Here is a 19,247-nt window from a genome sequence, read left to right as displayed (position 1 = left end):
CCCTGCGGAAATCAGGCAATCGAACAGGAGGGTAAGGAAGAGTGGTAGAAAGGGCGACGACTTATCTTTTCACACTGAAGAGTGCATCTCCTTCACAAACACTTGCTATGTGATCGCCTTTCCCCTCCCAACCCAATTTTCTTCCTCTTATTTTTAAAGCTAAACAAAATCTGAACGGAGAGTTGTATTTATGTCCCTCTGGCCTGAAGGCAACCAGAGCCAAGGTTGCCTTCAGCTTACTTGGAGGGTAAGTAACTGTAAAGGGTAATTCTTTAACAGGAATCAAAAGGAGAGCCATGACTTAAGCCTAGGTTTTTCTTGCTGATCTCATTGCTTTCCCCCGGTAAACTCCGGCTCGGGAACTGGAATACCTGAGCAAGCTGTGGTCATGATGGCTGGAACACCGTAGTAGGTGAAGGCTCCGTTCTCAAAGCGAAGGCCTTCCTTACCAACCTCCACTTCCACTTTACCCTGGAGAAAGAAGGAGTGTAAGGAGTGTACTGAGGCTGTGATGAGCACCTGCGGGTCTTGTATCCACTCAAACACAATGTGCTTCTCTGTGTATGACAAGCAGATTCATATTATCACAGGGCTGTGTTAATTCTGCCCTGATTTACAGGGCAGAAACAGGACCTCCCACTTGAGAAGCCCTTTGCAGTGAATTCACTGCTTCATCAATCCTGGAGTAGCACCTAGTCATGAATAACCAAGCTTTCCAGACACACAGGTCTAAAGCACCAGCTAAGCCAGAGCCCTGTGAATAGCTTCAATGACTTAGTCTCAGATGAGACCATTTCCAAGTCTGGATGAGGTAGAATCTGATCTTGTTGAACTCATTGTTGGTGACAGTGATAATCAATACGAGAGTGTACAGCTCCATCTACACATCCAATACTGTTATGTGTATCCTGTGGATGCTCACTGTCAGCCCCGAGATCCACCGAGTATGTAACTTTTTGATGTCCAGTTGACAGATGCATTGATTCAGGCTCAGAGAGGTCAACTGGCTTAGCCAAGGTTTGTTAACAAATGGAAACAATGAAATTTTAAAGGCAAATCTTTCTAACTCCTGAGCCTACCTTCTTTCTACCATGTTTTATCCCCTTCAGTTCTGTTTGAAAACTTTTTGTTAAGCATAAGACGAAAGACTGCATGTGTCCTTGCATTATATAAACAATGTAACAGAATCCATCTCAATTTCTAACAGTGAAGAAAGTGACCCCATTTTGGGGGGCGGGGGAAGAACAATCATTTTATTGAAGTTATTTGAGATGATATATATATATGAGACAAATCACAGTGTCTAGAAGGACAGGCTGATGTGGACTGTAACAAACAGAGCTATTTCTAACTTAGTGTGATCTTTACTGAGATCTTAAACCCATCACTCTGCTGGGAAGAGACACAGAACCAATGGCAGAGCTCACGGTGGAGGCCGGGACAGGGTATAGCTGTGCTCCGGGGAACCATGCCAGACAGTTACTTTTATTTAATTACTAACTAATTTTGAGACAGAATCTTGCCAAGTGGCTCTGCATACCCCAAACCCAGTATGTAGATCAGATTGTCCTAAAACTCACAGCTATCCCCCTGCCTCTGCTTCTTGAGTGCTGGGATTACAGACATGTGAAACCATGCCCAGCTTTGATACCTACTTAAGGCAGGCCTGTTCAGATATCCAGGGCAGGTAAGTATCTTTATGAAAGTCCTGGTCTGTGGATTTCTGTATGGCAATGTGTTGCTCTGATTTTAAATAAATATGATTGCCAGTGCTAGGCAGGAAGTATAGCGAGACTAACAGAGAGAGAAGGAACAGAAGCAGTCACTGTCAGCCACCAAGACAAGCAGCATGTGAAGATGCCGAGCCACGTGGCAGTATAATTTATGGAAATGATTAATTAAGCTATAAGAAAGTAGCAAGAACTGCATGCATACAGTTTTAAGCAATATAAGTCTCTGTTTACTGGGGTCTGAGGCTGTGGGCGGGTGACAAGATTTCATATGTGCAAGAGAAAACTCTAGCTACACTGAGTATGATCTTTCACTCGTCCTCTTTTTCTTTGAGAGAGATGTTTCAGGGAACCATAAGGAATCAAGTATGGCACAGTAAATGAATGTGTTCCGTGTGCTCCAGGAGGCAGAGCAAGGACCAGCATGGATGCCAGAGATGCAGAGATTCAGCTCAACAGAAGAGAGGTCTTAGCAAGAATCATCTACATCCCAGGTGGCCGTAGGGGATATCCCAGGAGGCAGTGGGGGATACCCAAGTAGATACCTAGAAGTATCAGGATTCTACAGGGCCCTTCCCATTCAAAGCAGAATGCCGTTACTGAACATACACACTTCTCACTGTCCCACAAACATGCCTAAGTGCTCAGGTGAAAGACCATCAGAGAAACTACAGCTCCCAGGAGCTCTTACATGCCTGTGGCTTTCCTGTGTGTAGTGCAGGATGCCTCCCCCACGGGCCTTGTTCTCTAGGCATCTTGCACTGAGGGACACCCATGGCCATCCCCCTTCACCTTGCAGATGCCATCCTCTTTGCCGCCGGAAGTTTCCTGACCTTGCAACTCACCTGTAAAAGCAGTACAAAATAGTCCACAGGGCGGCTGCGCTGGTAGAGGTAATGTTCCGGGGCTTTCTTGTTCCTCTCGTCAAACTTCAGCTCCTGGATCACGTTGGGGTGTTTCAGTAGCCGGAGCAGGATCTTCTCCGAAAGGTACAGAGACTTGAAGGGCTCCACTTCTAGAAGGCAGCAGGGGGTGGTGGTGGTGATGATGGTAGATATCAGCACTTGTCTACCTCCCCCATCCCAGCGGCAAAAGCTGGGAGGAGGCAAGTGCCGCGATGGGGTTTCATCTAGAACAAGCCCCCTAAGTAGGTTCGGGGGTTCTGCAAATTCCTTGGATTGAGGAGTTTTAGTCCCGTGTGTGCATCCTGGAGCCTTCCCTATCTATGCCTTCTGGGGATGACTGTGGCTTCACTGGCATCTCAGGAAAACCAGGTCACCATTTGGCAAATGCCAGTTTTGCTCTGAATTTCCCCCTATTTTTATTTAGAGTTGGACCTGGACAACTAAATCATGGGCACAACAAGGTCATTAATTTTACAGTACAGCAACACAGAGAGAATTTGAGTCTGGCTTATTTGGATAACATTCACCTGCTGGATGAAATGAATTCCCAAGTTAATGGAGACAGGTAATTACTTAAATAAGTTGCCAATAATGTAAAATATCATCTATCATACTTAACTATTAATAGATATTATATATTGATATGTGCAGTATAATACTAGTCAGGCAAAGCTGCTTTGCTTTGGGAAATTGGTCGGTGATTAAAAGAAATTTCTATTCAGAACAATATTACATGTTGAGAACTCTACTGTAAGGAGGCTCTACTTTATAGTTGTCCACTTTTCAGCACCTGGAACAGTGCTAGGTAGCACTTATTATATCCTCAATATATATATATATATAAGCTAAAATGGAGCTTAGTGATGGAATTATCATTCTAGGTCAGCATGTTAATTCGGGCTGAATAAACTCAGAGAGTTCAAAGGCAATGCTATCCTCTTTATAAAAAGGAGCTCGATCCTTCACCTGCTTTTCTTTCCAAAGGCACCAGGAGTTTTCTATTTTATGAACTCATAGTTCACAGGCCTAAATGACTCCTGGAGGGGGTTTGTTTCTTGGTAGGATAATGCTTTTCCCTCTGGGACAAATGTTCTGAGGTACCCAGATCCCAACAGGATGGAGGTTAGCCTCAGGCTCCAGCTAGGAAGTAAGCAGAGGAAATGGAGGTGCCACAGTAGCTTCCTTAGCTCTTTTCTGGTGCAAAGGAGCCTGGAGCTTACCACGCCACATCACAGGAGGCAGCCTTCCTCCTCAAACAGTGGTCCTCCGTGCCAGGGGCACACAGGAATGGGGATGGAGGATACTAACATATGTGGTGCCTGGTGCTACCCTAGATTCTACTAGGAGGCCTAGGGTAAGAGTGGGAGGGGCAGGTCCTACCTGTGGCCATGAAGCGGTGTGTGGCGAGCAGCAGCTGCGGCGAGATCTTCACCCTGATCTCCGAGTCGGAAAGCTTGAACAGAGAGAAGTCATGGCGCCTCCTCTCCCGGTGCGGGACCCTCTGCTTTTTCCGGTTGTCAGCTACGGGGTCACAGGAGAAAGAGGACACTCGGAGTCATTGCTTGTCTTTGGAGGTTTACACAGATCCTTTGGGACCCCACACATTCTGCAGTGCCAACTGCGGAGGCACAACCAACTCTCTCCCGGCGGGAGATGGCGGGCAGCAGATGGTTCACTGTTGTTTCTGCTTAGGTAGTAGACGAGAAAAGCTGCCCGGGGTTTCTAAGCCCAGAGTTCTAGGGCTGGTTTCCTAACCTGATGATAGCCGTGCAGACTCTCCACGCAGCAACGTTTTGGAGTGTATTAATCCATACAAGAGAGCTATGATATTAGTAGCTTTTCTACCGATGCAGTTATCGCAAGACCTCAATAGGCAACAAGGCTGCGTTTATACAAAGTCATGCATGGGCCGCTGGTGTTCTCGGCATTAAGGGGTTTGGGGCTTCTCCGGCTGTTCTCTTCCATTCCTCAGAGCTGGGCTCACAGTCTCTTTCCTGTGGGCTTAAGCCATGCTGTGAATGGTACCTAAGGTATGTTACTCTGTTACCACTCACAATTCTGCTTCTCCCCAGACTCTCTGGAGAAAGAATCATGGGAAATGAAAGGGGAAGGAGTAAGAATGCATATGTACTTTCTAAAGCAGGTTCTTCAGATGAGGACTCAGGCAGTGCCTAGAACCTCAGAGCCTGTACACTGGGAATGTGCCTAGTCACTGAGAAACTTACTTTCTCCAATTTATTTTTAACTGGCTTTTTAGAAGGAAAAACCTACATATGTATACACATATAGAGACATATGTTTATGTACATATATGCATGCATATGTGTAACATATACATAGATTTTTTTATTTTTAACTTGCTTTTCAGAAGGAAAAGCCTACATATGTATATATATATGTAGAGACACACATTTATGTACATATATACATGCATATGTATACACATATATATAGAATTTTATAGGCAGAGGAAGTGTTAACTTTGACCACTTCTCTTTTGCTTTCCCTAAGCATTGAAAACAAACAAACAAACCCTGGAAGTGCTAACACCTCCCCCACCCCCACCTGCACTGAGGGGAGGGGAAAGTGATGTGTCTCTGCTCTCAAACTTGGCCTGGAACACAACAGGGCTGCAGGGGGCTTGTAGTGTCCTCACAGCAGGAAACCAGGTCCCCAGAATGCAGCGTCCTTGTCTCCTGCTCTCGCTTTCTGCTTTTGGAGCTGGCTTCTCTCCGGCCTTTGGATTGTCTCCCGTCTACACGGCTCTCGTGGTCCTGCCTTGGACTCTCAGCCTTTGCAGGCTCCTGCTCCTGCTTCAATACTTACTACTTCTGCTCTGTTTGAGAAGGTGGGGAGATCCCAACCCCGGTGTCTGGACCATGTAAGAAGTCACAGTCACGTCAGAAGAAACACAGTGCTCTGGACTCTTCTGCCTTTTTGTGGCTCTCAGGGAATCATGCTACTTTACAGGGATGGGAACCCCTGGACCTTTCCTCTAGAAAGGGTCTCATCCAGAAAATGAGCATTGAGCAGAGATTTAGAACCATTTTCTGTGCTCTCACTAGCGAGCAGCCATCTGATTTATGACGTATTTGCTTATGTGTCTGTTAGCAGGCCATCAACCTTTCCTAGTAGAGATATTCCTACGATCTCTGCCTTTATTACTTTGATTTTAAGAGTGGGTGGGTGTCTGAAGCATTAGGGTTCTTTAAATCCATACCCCAGGAAGAGAGTATTCGTTTGGCCCGCCACTAGCTACTGATACTTTATGGTAAAGGTCTTCATCATTTTACTTTCAGATACCCGGGAATTGTAGAGCGAGAGTGGTGAGCAGAGAGAAAGGAGGGAGCCTGGAATGGAGAGATCCTTTCTGAGCTCCGCCTTGTTTGAAAATGCTCACTACAGCATCACCAGGTCCCTGAAGGGGGCGTGCTGTGACACTCAGCTTATTTTTGTTAAGGGCTGGCCCATGTTTTGTATTTGATCTTTTCTTGGCACAAAGGTTTCACTGCCATATGGTATGGGAGCTTTCTGCTGTGAGGAACCAGTTTCTGGAAGATTGCTCTGGCAAACTGAGGCTGCTCATCTCAAATGAGCTATCCCTAGGAAGGGCAGGGGATGGCTACGTTAGGAGATGAAACTCTGAGGAGAAAACATTTCCTGGCCAGAGACTCCCATGGATAGATAACATTCCAGTTCCATAGACAAAGCAGGCCCTTGTATTGCTGGTAAGCAAAGCTTTGATAAGGTCCATGGGCCTAAAACTGTCACTCTCTGCAAAGAGAGGTCCATATTGTTCCTGAGGCGGGCAGGGAGAGGGAGAGCCCAGAGACAGAAAGAGGAATAGGAGCCACACAGGAACCTGATCCAGGGTCAGGAAGGAGAATGGGAAACTTGAGGAGCTGTTAAAAGGCACAAAGGCTAAGAACAGTGTCTGACAAGGAGCATTTAAGTTTTTGGCTTTGACAAAGGGCAATGCCATGACAGTCTTCATTGCTCACTGGTGGTTGGGTCTGAGTGGAGTTCCAAGGGGAGCTGGGCTCTGCCTCTAGGTACACAAAGAACCAACACAGGAACCCCTGGGCCTTCTCTTGGACACACTGTATTCCCCTAAGTCTTCTTTTTCCATTTGAAGGATAGGCCGTCTTTTCCCAGTCTGACTGTGTTCACAAAAGTTCCCTTCTGATAACATTTTGCCAGCATGTTCTCAGTGACTCAGGCTGCTCTGAACCAGGGTATCTTGCCATGCTAGTACTGGGTAGAGGTAGATGGCACACACCAGTGCACAGACTTGCCTTGACATCCTTTCACATTGCCTATCCAACTGATGCACTGCTGGGAGTCTCCCAGGAAAGTTAGCAAGCCCGGAAAATAGCCAAGGGCACACACTTACTGTAGAGGTCAGTTTCATCTAGGATCTCTGACTTGATGATCTCTTCTATGATGTCCTCCAGTGTGACAATGCCCATCACCTCATAGAAAGGGTCCCCTTCGCCTTCATTGTTCACTCTCTGGACAATGGCCAGGTGAGATTTTCCTGGAGAACAAATGGAACCATAATTACACATCAGGATCATTTTCAGAGACTTCTGTTTGTGAGAAAAACAATACAAAGTTGCTGTCTGACCAGTGTCAGGGCTGAATCTACCACGTTGGGCGCCAGATGTAGCACGAATTGTTAGGTCTTATTAATAAAAACAAACCCAGGGCCAGGTATTGGAGTGAATACTGGAAGATCAGAGAAGCAGAACAAGCCACAGCCACCTCACCTTGTCAATTCCTCAGCTGATTTTGTTTCCTCAGACTGGAAGCCTCTGAATCCTTACCCAAATGGATCTCAGCTGAACTGCTGCTCAAAAGCCTAAAAGCTTAACCAGGCTTCTAGTTCCTGGTCTTCATGCCTTATATACCTTTCTGCTTCCTGTCATCACTTCCTGGGATTAAAGGCGTGAGTCACCATGCCTGGCTGTTTCTAGTGTGGCTTTGAACTCACAGAGATCCAGATGGATTTCTGCCTCTGGAATGCTAGGATTAAAGGTGTGTGCTACCACTGCCTAACCTCTATGTTTAATATTATGGCTGTTCTGTTCTCTGATCCCCAGATAAGTTTGTTGGGGTGAACAATATATCAACCAAGGGTTGTGACTACTTGAACCAATAACACTTGGAGGTGTCCTGAGGCTGGGTGATAAAAGGCAACATCTTCTGCTGTAGAAACCCTGTAAAAAGTCTGCTTACTGTCCTGAGACAAGGTTTGTGAAGTCACCTTGAAAGTGAGTGCTACATTCACAGTTCATATGGCCTTTCTGGTCTCCTTTTTAGCAGTGGCCTGGGCACTGTAAAGCAGAGAGAAGTCATTCCTCTTATACCCTTTTTAGGGCCTGGTTCATAGAAGCCATTAGCATAATAAATGGAGGTTGTTTTCTACCTGTTTTGAGGGTGTCTAGTTAGCAATAATGTAACTGGAATAACCAGTGCCCATGAAGTGGCCATGCAGCTGGTGAACATGTAAAAAGGTTTTGTAGCTGGGCAGCGGTGGTGCACATCTTTAATCCCAGCACTCAGGAGGCAGAGGCAGGCGGATCTCTGTGAGTTCGAGGCCAGCCTGGGCTACAGAGTGAGTTCCAGGAAAGGCGCAAAGCTACACAGAGAAACCCTGTCTCAAAAAAAAAGTTTTGTAAACTGTAGTGCAGCACAGGCAGATGAATCATTTCGATTATCAACTTGGTTGGATTGAGAGAGATCTAGAGGTTACTGAAGCATACTTCTGTGTATATCTATGAAGGCATTTCCAGAAAGGATTAACAGAAGGAAAAAGATCCACTCTGAATGCCTGTGGCACCACCAACATGCCTCAGCCCCAATGGGATAGCAGGAAAAAAAGAGAAAGCCTGCATCCACACCTTCTCTCCCTGCTTCCTGGCCTCCATGATGTGAGCTGCTCTTTCTCCCAGCCACCATGCCTCCCTACAGGGACAGGATGAAACCATGAACTAAATAAATCCTTCTTTGTTTATACCAGGAGCCTGTCACAGAGATGAACAGCCTAACATTGCAGGTGTTTTGTTTTTATATTGCCTAACAACTTAACAGCTGCTAACATTTATTGAGCTCTTACTACATGCCAGACATGATTCGGAACACTTGACACATGTCAAATCATTTAATCCTCAAAAGAGCCCTGAGGTGAATAGCAGCATCACACTCACTTTATAAAGAACTGAGGTACAAGTTGGGTTAGTGAAGGCCTCAAGTTGCACAGCCTCAAAGCAGCAGAGCTGGACTGCAGCCGAGTAGCTGGCTTCAGTCCTGACCTGAGGCCTTCCCTTTCCTCTTCTCCTGATAGAATTGGACCTAGGGGTTCACATGTGCTAGGCGAGCACTCTATTGCTGAGCTCTATCCCCAAGCCCCATTATTTTGAGGTTAGACATTTTTTTTTTATTATTTACAATACCTGATACAATGAAAACATGGTGTTATTGAGTGCTGAGGGCGTGCTAACAGGAAAATCCATTTGTACACACCCAGTTCGTATGTAATCTCCCTACTCCACCTATTTCCCTGCCCTGCTTCTCCCTCCCCATAATTTCTATTTCCCTTTCCTGTGTCTCCAGTTCTCAGATGAACTGAAAACACAGCGACTATCAATTTGCAACTTTCCTGACTTGTTTGTTAGGATGACAACAATGGTGTGTTGTAGCTACTTTCTAAGTTTTGCAGGGGTTGACTTAATCTTAGAAGTTTAGCTCATGTTAAAAAGATGCGTGTAAGAATAGTGCGTAGTATTTTCCCTGGACATCATCTTCATGGACAAGTCAGAGGCCTATTTTGAATGTAAACTTTTTTGTGGTGTGTGTGTGTGTGTGTGTGTGTGTGTGTGTGTGTGTGTGTGTGAGAGAGAGAGAGAGAGAGAGAGAGAGAGAGAGAGAGAGAGAGAGAGAGAGTCTTTATTTACTTACTTATCCTCTGTTGTTTCCACATCTTGGCTACTTAAATGATGCTGCAATGAACATGGGGGTCAGCTATCTTTTGGAGGCTCAAACTCCATATTTTAAAAAGAAGTTTGGTTTAAGACAAGATCTTACCAAGTTACCCAGGCTGGTCTTGAACTTGTGATGTTCCTGCCTCTGAGAAGCTGGGATTATAGGCCTGGCTGAAGTATTTTCTAACAGCCCTCCTTCATGTCAGTCTGTCTCTTTTTACAATACAGACACATTTCCTGTTTCTAAAATGCAGATCCGAGTGGTTCTTTTTTTTTGTTTTTTTGTTTTGTTAGCTATACATTTATAAGGAGAAATTTATAAAAGGACATTTATAAGGAGAAAATCTGAGGTAGTGACTCAGATGAACTGGCCTTAAAAAAGACCCCAAAGCAGCTTTTGCTGGTTTATTCTTAAAAGTATCACTCAAGAATAAAAAGGGGCAGCCAGTTTTCCAGAAGCATAATTAGCTATTATTTAATTTTCCTGTTGGCTGTGATAAAACACCAGACAAAAAACAACTTAAGGGAAAAAGAGTTTGTTTCCCCTCACAGTTTGAGGTTCCAGCCCATCAAGATGGGGACATAACAGCATTGGGACCTTGAGGACCACTGCATCCTTGGTCAGGAACCAAAGAAAGATGCCTGCTGCATCCAGCTCACTTTCCCCTTATACAGGTCAGGACCCCAGCCTGGGGAATGGTGCCACCCATAGGTGAGTGTGCCCACTCCCATCAACCAATCAAGATAAACCTTCACAGGTAACCCTAAGGCCCAGCTCCCAGGTAATTCCAAAATTCATCAGTTGGCAATTGGGATTAACCATCACCACTATTAACCATCACACAGACACTCCTTGGGATTTTAAATGGAATTGAATCCATAGGTGGTATTTGTACCTTTAACCTACTTCTACACTTCTAGCTATGCCAAGTCAAGTTCAAGAATCCCCGTGCAATGGTTAACATTGATTGTCAACCTGGCAGGGTCTAGAATCGCCTGGAACACAAGCCTTTGGGTATGTCTGTGAGAGATCATCTAGATAGTTTCTTAGAGATGGGAAGACCCACTCTAGTTACTGACTAACTAAAATAGTGAAAGGGAGCTGAGCACCAGCATTTAGCACTTTCTGCTCCCAACTGAGGATCCAATGTGGCCAAATGCATTAAGCTCCTGTGGCCATGATTCCCCTCCATGGTGGACACATGTGTACCCCGGAACTGTGAGCCAAAGGGAACCCTCCTTTCTTTAAGCTGCTCCTGTCAGCTATTCAGTCACAGGAACAGGAAGAGTGACGAATACAGGTGACATACAGGAACCAACAGTGCTGACCGAATTGAGTCCGAACTCAATTCATTTGGTAAAATCAAGACTGTACATCGAGGCTCTTCCCAATACTCGATCTGCTTTGTTACATGCCGTCAGCAGTATATCCTCTGGGCATTCCCGACAAGCCCCACTTCCTAAGAACTCACCATGTGGCCTTCCCCTACCCCATCTCCGTCGGCCCTTCAGGTTACAGCTTCAGGAGAAGCCATCCCAGACTGACCCCATTCTGAATCAGAACGCATCTCCGGCTGCCTTGGGTTCTGAAGCCTTTGAACCGATTGCAGCTTCCTGCTTCTTGTAACTGGTGACTCGTGTGTTCTACATTAGTGTAACTTTCTCAGAGGGTGAGCTCTTTCAGGACAAAGGGTCACATCTTTAAACAGGTTCCTTCACCTCCAAATAAATATCTGAAGAACTGAACTAGGATGGAGACCAAAGAAAAACACAAAGCTGGTGTGACAGACGTTACCGAGAACCTTTCATTTCTGATGGTACACCACAGGCTTAAGAGTTCAACCCTGCCTCAGTGCTCCAAAATGTCATCCTGTGAAACTACTGTATCCTCCGCAACTGGACGGAGTGTTTTGTAGCTTAAATTAGATTATGCTAGTTGTTAGAATGTGTGCAATTTAAAGATTAATAAAAAAAAGCCTTCCAACACATTTTTCTTAAACTTATGGCACCTGTTCTCACTTTTCTACTAACATGTGCTGGCAGACGACAAAACAAATGGCTAGCATCACAGGAAACCCAGGAAAACCGGTTTCTTAAAACTGTTTTCTATAATTGGGTGTCTTTTGTGCCGTGGAGCTGAGAATGCACACAACACAGCCACACCTTCCACAGTTGATGGGGTTGGTTCATCGGCTAGAATTAAATAAATAGAGTTTACTGTTCTATAAACAACTTCTACATTATGGACACCCAAAGTTGTCCTCTGACCTCTGCACACACGCCATGGTATTCACACACAGGAAGATCTGCATACCCACCCTGACGAAGACATTTTTGTAAAAAAGGTTCTACACCTTGTGAGGTCAATCAGAGGATCATGAAGAAATTTTAAGGTTTGCTTATATGCTATTCAAGATACCTATGTAAACCATTTAGAAACATTTTATAACCATCCTCTGAGATACCCTTCAGAGTTGTGGATATGGTTGTGTATGTAATGTGTATTTATAAAAAGTTACAATGAAGCCCATCATTTTGAACAATTAATATACACTAATAAAATGGTAAAAATTTCCCTCCACAGCCATAGAAATCGACACACAAATGAAGGAAGCAGCCTTCGTTAGGGACAGACTGGAGTAGGAGACAGGGGATGACAATCATAAAACCCTGTTTTGAGCCTCTACAACAGGGAGACAACCAGCTGCGTCCATGCATAAACACACCTCTCTTACAGAAGTTGGCCTTTCAGAGACATATCCCTGCATTCCCCCTTTTTCCTAGGCCCAGAAGGGAGTGTTGTAGGTGGTCTCATGTGAAGTCAGTCTGTAGAAATGGAAAAGTTACCCACCCCTTTCCTTCCTGCCATAATACCCTATGATTATTTCTCATTTACAGTTAGGACAACAGTTATCATTACTACTACTACTACTACTACTACTACTACTACTACTACTACTACTACTACTACAGAAGCCACTATTTGTCACATACACTCTAGGTGCCAGGCATTGGATACACGTCATTTTACAATGACCTGTCTCTGGGATATATTAAGAAATATTACATCTTATGAAAAGACAACTCAGTTAAAATTACAAATGGTTTGAATAGGTGCTTCTCGAAGGAAGATATATGATTGATCAATAAGCATGTGAAAAAAATGCTGAACACACATCATAGTCATTAGGGAAATTCAAATCAAATGGGAATGAAATATCATTACATGCCTACTAGAACGGCTATAAGAGAAACAAATCACAAGTGTTGGAGAGGATAAGGAAATCAGGAATCCTCTATCAGTGCTGTGTGCTCTGGAGGTTCTTCAAAATATTAAACATAAATTACCACATGATCCAGCAATTCCACTCCTACACAAATGAAAATGTATGGCCAACATTATTAATGACAGCCCCAAAGTATTAACAACCCACATTTCTAAACAAATAAAATGTGGTAAATCTATACAATGGAATATTGTTTGGCCACAAAAAAGAATAAAGTAATGCTATAAATAAATGAGCCTTGAAAACATGGTAAGCCTAAGACACCAGGCACAAAGGGCTACTTTCAATATGCTTCCAGTCATGAGAAATTTCCTAAAATAGGCACATTTACAGAGGAAGAAAATAGAACAGCGGCTGCAAGAAATGGTGGAAAGAAGAAACTTGGACTTGCTACTGAGTTCAGGATTTCTTTCTGGGATGAGGAATTGTTCTGGAGTTAGATGGAAGCGATAATTCTGTGGGTATACTAAAAACGTAAATTATACATTTAAAGGAGTGAATTTTATGATATGTGAATTATATCTCTATGACAATTTCTTTTGAAGAAAGCCAACTGAATAAAAAGCTCCAATAACTCATGGTTGAAAGAACAGGAAGTCAGTAAGGCTTAAAGCTCCAACCACATGAAGGTGTGAGGCAGAAGCGGCTTCCTAAGGGACGTATGGAAATGAAAGGGTAATCGTGGTTCGCACTGGGGAAGTGTGCTGCTGAGTGCTGGTGACAGCATTTTGTCATTCAGTGTCATGGATGTGGGGACCAAAAGTGGACATAAACAAGGCCATCGGAGACTAGAGGCAGGAGGTGGTACCATTTCTTCTCTTCTGATGAACAGGGACATGGCCTTGGTCACAGATGGCAGGGGAAGAGTCTGAAAACAAACAGTGGTAAATCTGGCTCTTAGGAGGGTCTTTTCTGTTAGCAGAGGTCTCACTGGCTCTCAGAGATAACTAAAGAGTGCTTAAAGCTCACAGACTGGGGCAAGCTGGAGGAAGGGCTCCAATAGCCTAATGTGCCCTTTTTTTTTTTTTTTTTCTCAGCAAATGTTGGTCTTCAACCTCATTATTTTTCCTCCAGTGGGTCTATGCTGTATTTGGAAGAGTGGCTTACATTTGCCTACTTCCCTCTCCTGCTTCCCCATGAGATCCCATGAATTCAGACTATGACTTCTTCTGCCGAACCCCTCTATAGACTAGCAGAACTATCCACTGTCTTCACACCACTGCAAACTAGTCCTTCAGTTTGTCCCTGACTTTGTAGAACAGTGGGACGTCTGTCAGACAATTTAGGTTAATGATGATTACAATTATATAGAACTTTCCAGTTTGTCAGGAGGCTTTCTAGAAGAGCCTTAGAACGGGTGAGATGCTCTTGAAGAACTTCATGAATTTCCTAACGAGCGAGTGAAAAATGACTTTATAGGCCCCAGCTTGCTTTCGAGCCCACTAAGACACATGTGTCCTATGTACATTCTTTAACAAGTTAGCTCCCCTTTCAACTTTCATTATATAGTCCCCCTCTCACGTGGTGGCCATATTCCTAGGGCAGGCAGTGTTCTTTCAGAATCATGACTGCTAACAAGACAACATGTGCAGAAAAGCAAAGCCATGCCGAGCCGCAGCTGTGGAGGGGCACACTAGCTGATAGATCTGCTCTGCACACCCTTGGCATGTTCAAAGCAATGGGGCCTGGCACAGTTACCCCTTCCAACTCTAAAAATAGCCAACGTCGCAATCTTTAAGTCAGTTAAGTCCATGGGCATACTGTATCTTCTTGCGATACATCAGAGGCAAGGGTAATCCTTTAGACAGAAAGCGCCAAGGCTAGTCACTACACTGGAGGCATGTTTCCATGTCCCGAGGCAGACAATTGTGACATGGATGGAAATCTTCTAGGCTGAGCTGAAAGGGAAAGAAACAGTGGATTTATGCTAATTCATGTTCTCCCCCGTGTGTGTGTGTGTGTGTGTGTGTGTGTGTGTGTGTGTGGTGTGTGTATTCATGCACGTGGAGGCCAGAGGTCACAATGAGTGTCTTCCTCTATTCTTGTCCACTTTATTCTTTTGAAACAAGGTCTTTCATTGAACCTGGAATTCACCAATTTAGTAAGACTAGCTGGCCACCCTCAGGAATCCTCTTCTCTCTGTCACAAACACACACAGCTTCTCACGTGGGGGATGGAGATCCAAATTCAGGTCCTCATGCTTGGGTGGCAAGAACTTTACCACCTGAGCCGTCTTCCCAGCCCTGCCAATGTTCTCTCCTCCTCTATTCTCTCTCTCTCTCTCTCTCTCTCTCTCTCTCTCTCTCTCTCTCTCTCTCTCTCTCTCTCTCTCTCTCTTTCTCTCATATATCTATCCATCCATCCATTGTGAGACAGGATCTCATTATGTAGGCCTTGTTGCCTTGGCACTCACTCTGTAGACCAGACTGGCCTCTAACTCACAGAGATCTGTCTGCTTCTCCAATAGACTGTCTTAATTTTCTTAAAACAAAGTCTATATCTGTTTCTGAATTGTAAAATGTACATTGTATTCCAGGTTCACTGGTAACCTACTTCTAAATTGGTAACCACACACTCTCTGGGGTCTGGTTTGAACCTGGTGTCTAGATACTACAGAAGCCTATCCCTGTCCTGATAGCGTGGCTCACCAGCACTTCTCTTTCCTTGATTTCTAGAAGCTCTGGCTTCCTTTATCCACCTAGAGGTCTGTTTTCCCTGCATCCTTCTTCCTCTCTCTCATTTGCAATCTCTAGATTCAATTCTGCCCACATCCTAATGAGACACAAAGTAAGAATATGCACCTACAGTTTGACCCTGACTTGGAACACAGCACCAGGGTGGTGGTGTTGAAGCTGGAGTAGTGAACATTAATGAAGCTAAAGGAGCTTAAATCACACTTCTCTAGGATTATGTGGGACTTACGGTGATGCATTCTATTAAATAGTACCACAGGTAAGACCCCTTCGCCCCCAATGCTTTGAACCTTTTCACTTAACTCAGTGGCTTTCATGACTGGCTCTGCATTAGAATTACTCCAAGAGCTTTAAACATATTCTACACATAGGACCCCACACCCAGATATCCTAGCTCCAATGCTGCCCACACACAAAGACCATGACATCAATGCTCCAAATGTTCCCCAGGGGATCCCTGCTTGCCCAAGTCGAAAACTATTATTTTGTTTAGAGAAACAACGTTCAGTTTGGTTTCTGGACCAACAGCATCAGCGTCACTGAGCAGGCTGGACACACCAGTTGTCAGATACTGCCCCAGACCCCTGAATTAGAATCCCTGGGCTTCGCTGCAGTGATCTGTGGTTCAATACACTTGATAGCTTATTTTAATACAGGCTAAAACACCAAGTTAGGGGGGAGATTTGTGTCACTCTAGTTATCTGTCTGACCCCTATGAAGAAGGGAGGCAGATGCCAAGATGTCTAGGAAACCGTCTTCCCTTTCAGTACATCTGCTTTAAGAAGCTGAGTCGCACAGGAAAGAGAAGAACTTTCTGAAACAAAGGACGGCTGCAGTCATAAGCGACATGATGCATTCTCTTACACGCCATGGGGCAGTTGCAATATTTTTGTTGACACAAAGCAGAAAGTAGTGAGCGGTGTAAATGCTGGGCTTAGGAAGACCTCTTCTGTGACTTTTACACCAGTCACCTGAGGCAGGTTTGAGGGGTCCCCCTCTTGGGCTCTTGATATGCCTGAGGCTAAGTTCCCCACTACTGTAAGTCAACTAGTTTTTGTTTGTTTTGCTGTTGCCCTAGAAACTCAAGCCGTGTTCCGAATGCTGGGTATTGGCAATTCTTTGTATACAGATCTACAATCACCTGGCGTTGCAGTACAACATCCAAAGTACAAGGCAGATCCTTCGACGGTCAACTACATATTAAGACAGTACGTTTAAAGACTGGTTATCAACTGGGGGCAATTCTGCACACCCCCCTATCCCCCAGGTCACGATTGGCAAAGCCTGGAGACAAGCTGGCTGTTACAACCTGAGGTTATAATTTAGTGAGCAGAAACCAAGATGAGGCTAAGTATCCTGTGATGCACAAGACAGCTTCCTCAATTACAGCAAAGACTGATCCTGCCCCAGTCTTTCAGTACTGCTGAGGCTGGAAAGCAAAAAGTTAACATATATCAAGGGTTTGAACTTGAAGGAACACTAGCCCATTGGAGCCTGTGGCTCTGGCAGGCTCCAATTCTCCTTGCCTTGTTAAAAACTGTTAGATTACATTCCTAAAGCTAGCCACCAAGGTCTGTTCCCTTATTTGGCCACTTCCTCCTCCTGAGGCCGACTACCAAGGCCCAGCTATCAAACGCCCCCTTTTGGTTCACCTAATTCATATGCTGAATCAAAATATACCACCACATCCTATCCTATTCTAACACAGACCTCCTCCTTTTCTCTTCTTAAAAACTACACCTATGGGGCTGGAGAGGTGGCTCAGCTGTTAAGAGCCCTGATAGCTCAAGAGTACTGGCTGCTCTTTCAGAGGACCTGGGTTCAATTCCCAGCACCCACACATGGCAGCTCACAACTGTCTGTAACTCCAGTTCCAGGGGATCTGACATTCTCACACAGACGTACATGCAGGCCAAACACCAATGCACAGCAATGCACATTAAAAAGAAAAAAAAAAAAAAGCCAGGTGGTGGTGGTGAATGCCTTTAATCCCAGCACTCGGGAGGCAGAGGCAGGTGGATCTCTGAGTTCGAGGCCAGCCTGGGCTACAGAGTGAGTTCCAGGAAAGGCGCAAAGCTACACAGAGAAACCCTGTCTCGAAAAACAAAAACAAAACAAACAAAAATTACCTCTACAAGGTCATTGGCTGCTATTTTTCTGCCTGAGTCAGAAAGCAGCCACTTAAACTTTTCTTCCCCGCTTAATAAAGGATCTCTCTGTGAAAACAGATGTTTGGGAGGGGTTTGTGCCTAATCTGGGGTTCAAGATAGAGCCCCCAATATGTGCATTATGGTGCTCTGCTACAGATGGTTTAGGCTTGGCCCTCAGAGAGCTTTTGTGGACCCTGTTAGCATACTTCCTCTGCTGTGAGAAAACAGCCAATAATTGATTCGATTCCTCATTGTTTCAAAAATAGCCACAGCACTTTGGTAAGGTGAAAACAGAAGCCAGGAGGAGGGCATATTGCTTGGTAATAGAGAGCAGAAATAGGAAAGCAGAAATCATTTAATGGTTTCTGCTGCACTCATGACCTTCACCTTGTAAAACGCAGAGGCTTCCGCTAAGCTCTTTCATCCCTGAGCGTTTGGCAGACAGCACTCTGTGACTTGCTACCACCGTCAACGTTTCTTAGAGCAACAGCCTGACCATTACCTGTACTTGTTCTGGGACCCCCACTTCGGACGCACAGAATCAGGATCTCGGGGCAGGGGAGGGGAGGGCCCAGCAATCTAAAAGAACGAACTCTGAAGAAGATTCTTACATACCCAGAAGTTTGAGGACTACTGTTCTTGACACTTGCCTCTCAATGTGTGGTCCTTGGCTCACAAGGCTGGCAGTACTTAAGAGACTTGTTTCAAGTTCCAGAAGCTTAGGCCCCACCCTAGTCCTCAGAGGCAGAATCTGCATTTCACTAAGACCCCTCGGTGGTTTTTCCACACATTTGAGTATGAGATAAACTAACCCTAGGCCTGACCCTGACACTTGGTTGTCTGGGACCATGTGTCTCATATACATAATGGGGATTTCAAACAAATGCTGACATCATGGTCATAGTGAGTAAAAATGAGTTTCTGTTTTGAAAAGATTTTTACAAATGTAAAAGCTTTGCAACTATGAGGGATTACTGTTGCTATTTTTATTATTTTTCTTTCAAGGCTACAGTTTTTGCTGTCTTAAAGGTTGGGGAGGCATGGTGGTACATGCCTGTAAATCCAGCACTTAGGAGGTTGAAGCAGGGAGATTTGGAGTTCAAGGTCAATCTGGACAACACAATGAAACCCAGTCTCAAAAAACAAAAAAAAACAAAACAAAAACAAAAAACAAAACCTCAAAATAATTAAAAGTTGGGACCAAAGGTCTTTTTCTAAAATTTTATACTGTGTAAATAATCTCAGGCTACAAGATCAGTTTGATTTTTTTTTTTTTTTTTTTTGAAACAGGGTTTCTCTGTGTAGCTTTGTGCCTTTCCTGGAACTCACGCTGTAGCCCAGGCTGGCCTTGAACTCAGAGATCCACCTGCCTCTGCTTCCCGAGTGCTGGGATTAAAGGCATGTGCCACCACTGCCCGGCAAGATCAGTTTGATTTTACAGGGTGCCTCTTTTTGATGAGAATATGTTTAAGAATGTTTTTTATTGATTGCTTGATTGG

The 19,247-nt window shown here is 44.6% G+C and overlaps 1 protein-coding gene across 1 annotated transcript in view; it reads right to left on the bottom strand.

The window, feature by feature from the left end:
* The window catches only part of Cnnm1 (cyclin and CBS domain divalent metal cation transport mediator 1), a 56,174-nt gene that overhangs the window by 25,863 nt on the left and 11,064 nt on the right, over window positions 1–19,247 (bottom strand). The window contains 4 exon segments of the mRNA XM_028888846.2: window positions 372–471; window positions 2,576–2,745; window positions 4,016–4,156; window positions 7,029–7,172. Coding sequence (XP_028744679.2) covers window positions 372–471; window positions 2,576–2,745; window positions 4,016–4,156; window positions 7,029–7,172 — 555 coding nt within the window.

The sequence above is a fragment of the Peromyscus leucopus genome, chromosome 1 (genome assembly GCF_004664715.2).
Source record: "Peromyscus leucopus breed LL Stock chromosome 1, UCI_PerLeu_2.1, whole genome shotgun sequence".
Taxonomy (NCBI): Eukaryota; Metazoa; Chordata; class Mammalia; order Rodentia; family Cricetidae; genus Peromyscus; species Peromyscus leucopus.
This window is presented reverse-complemented; position numbering and strand designations above follow the sequence as displayed.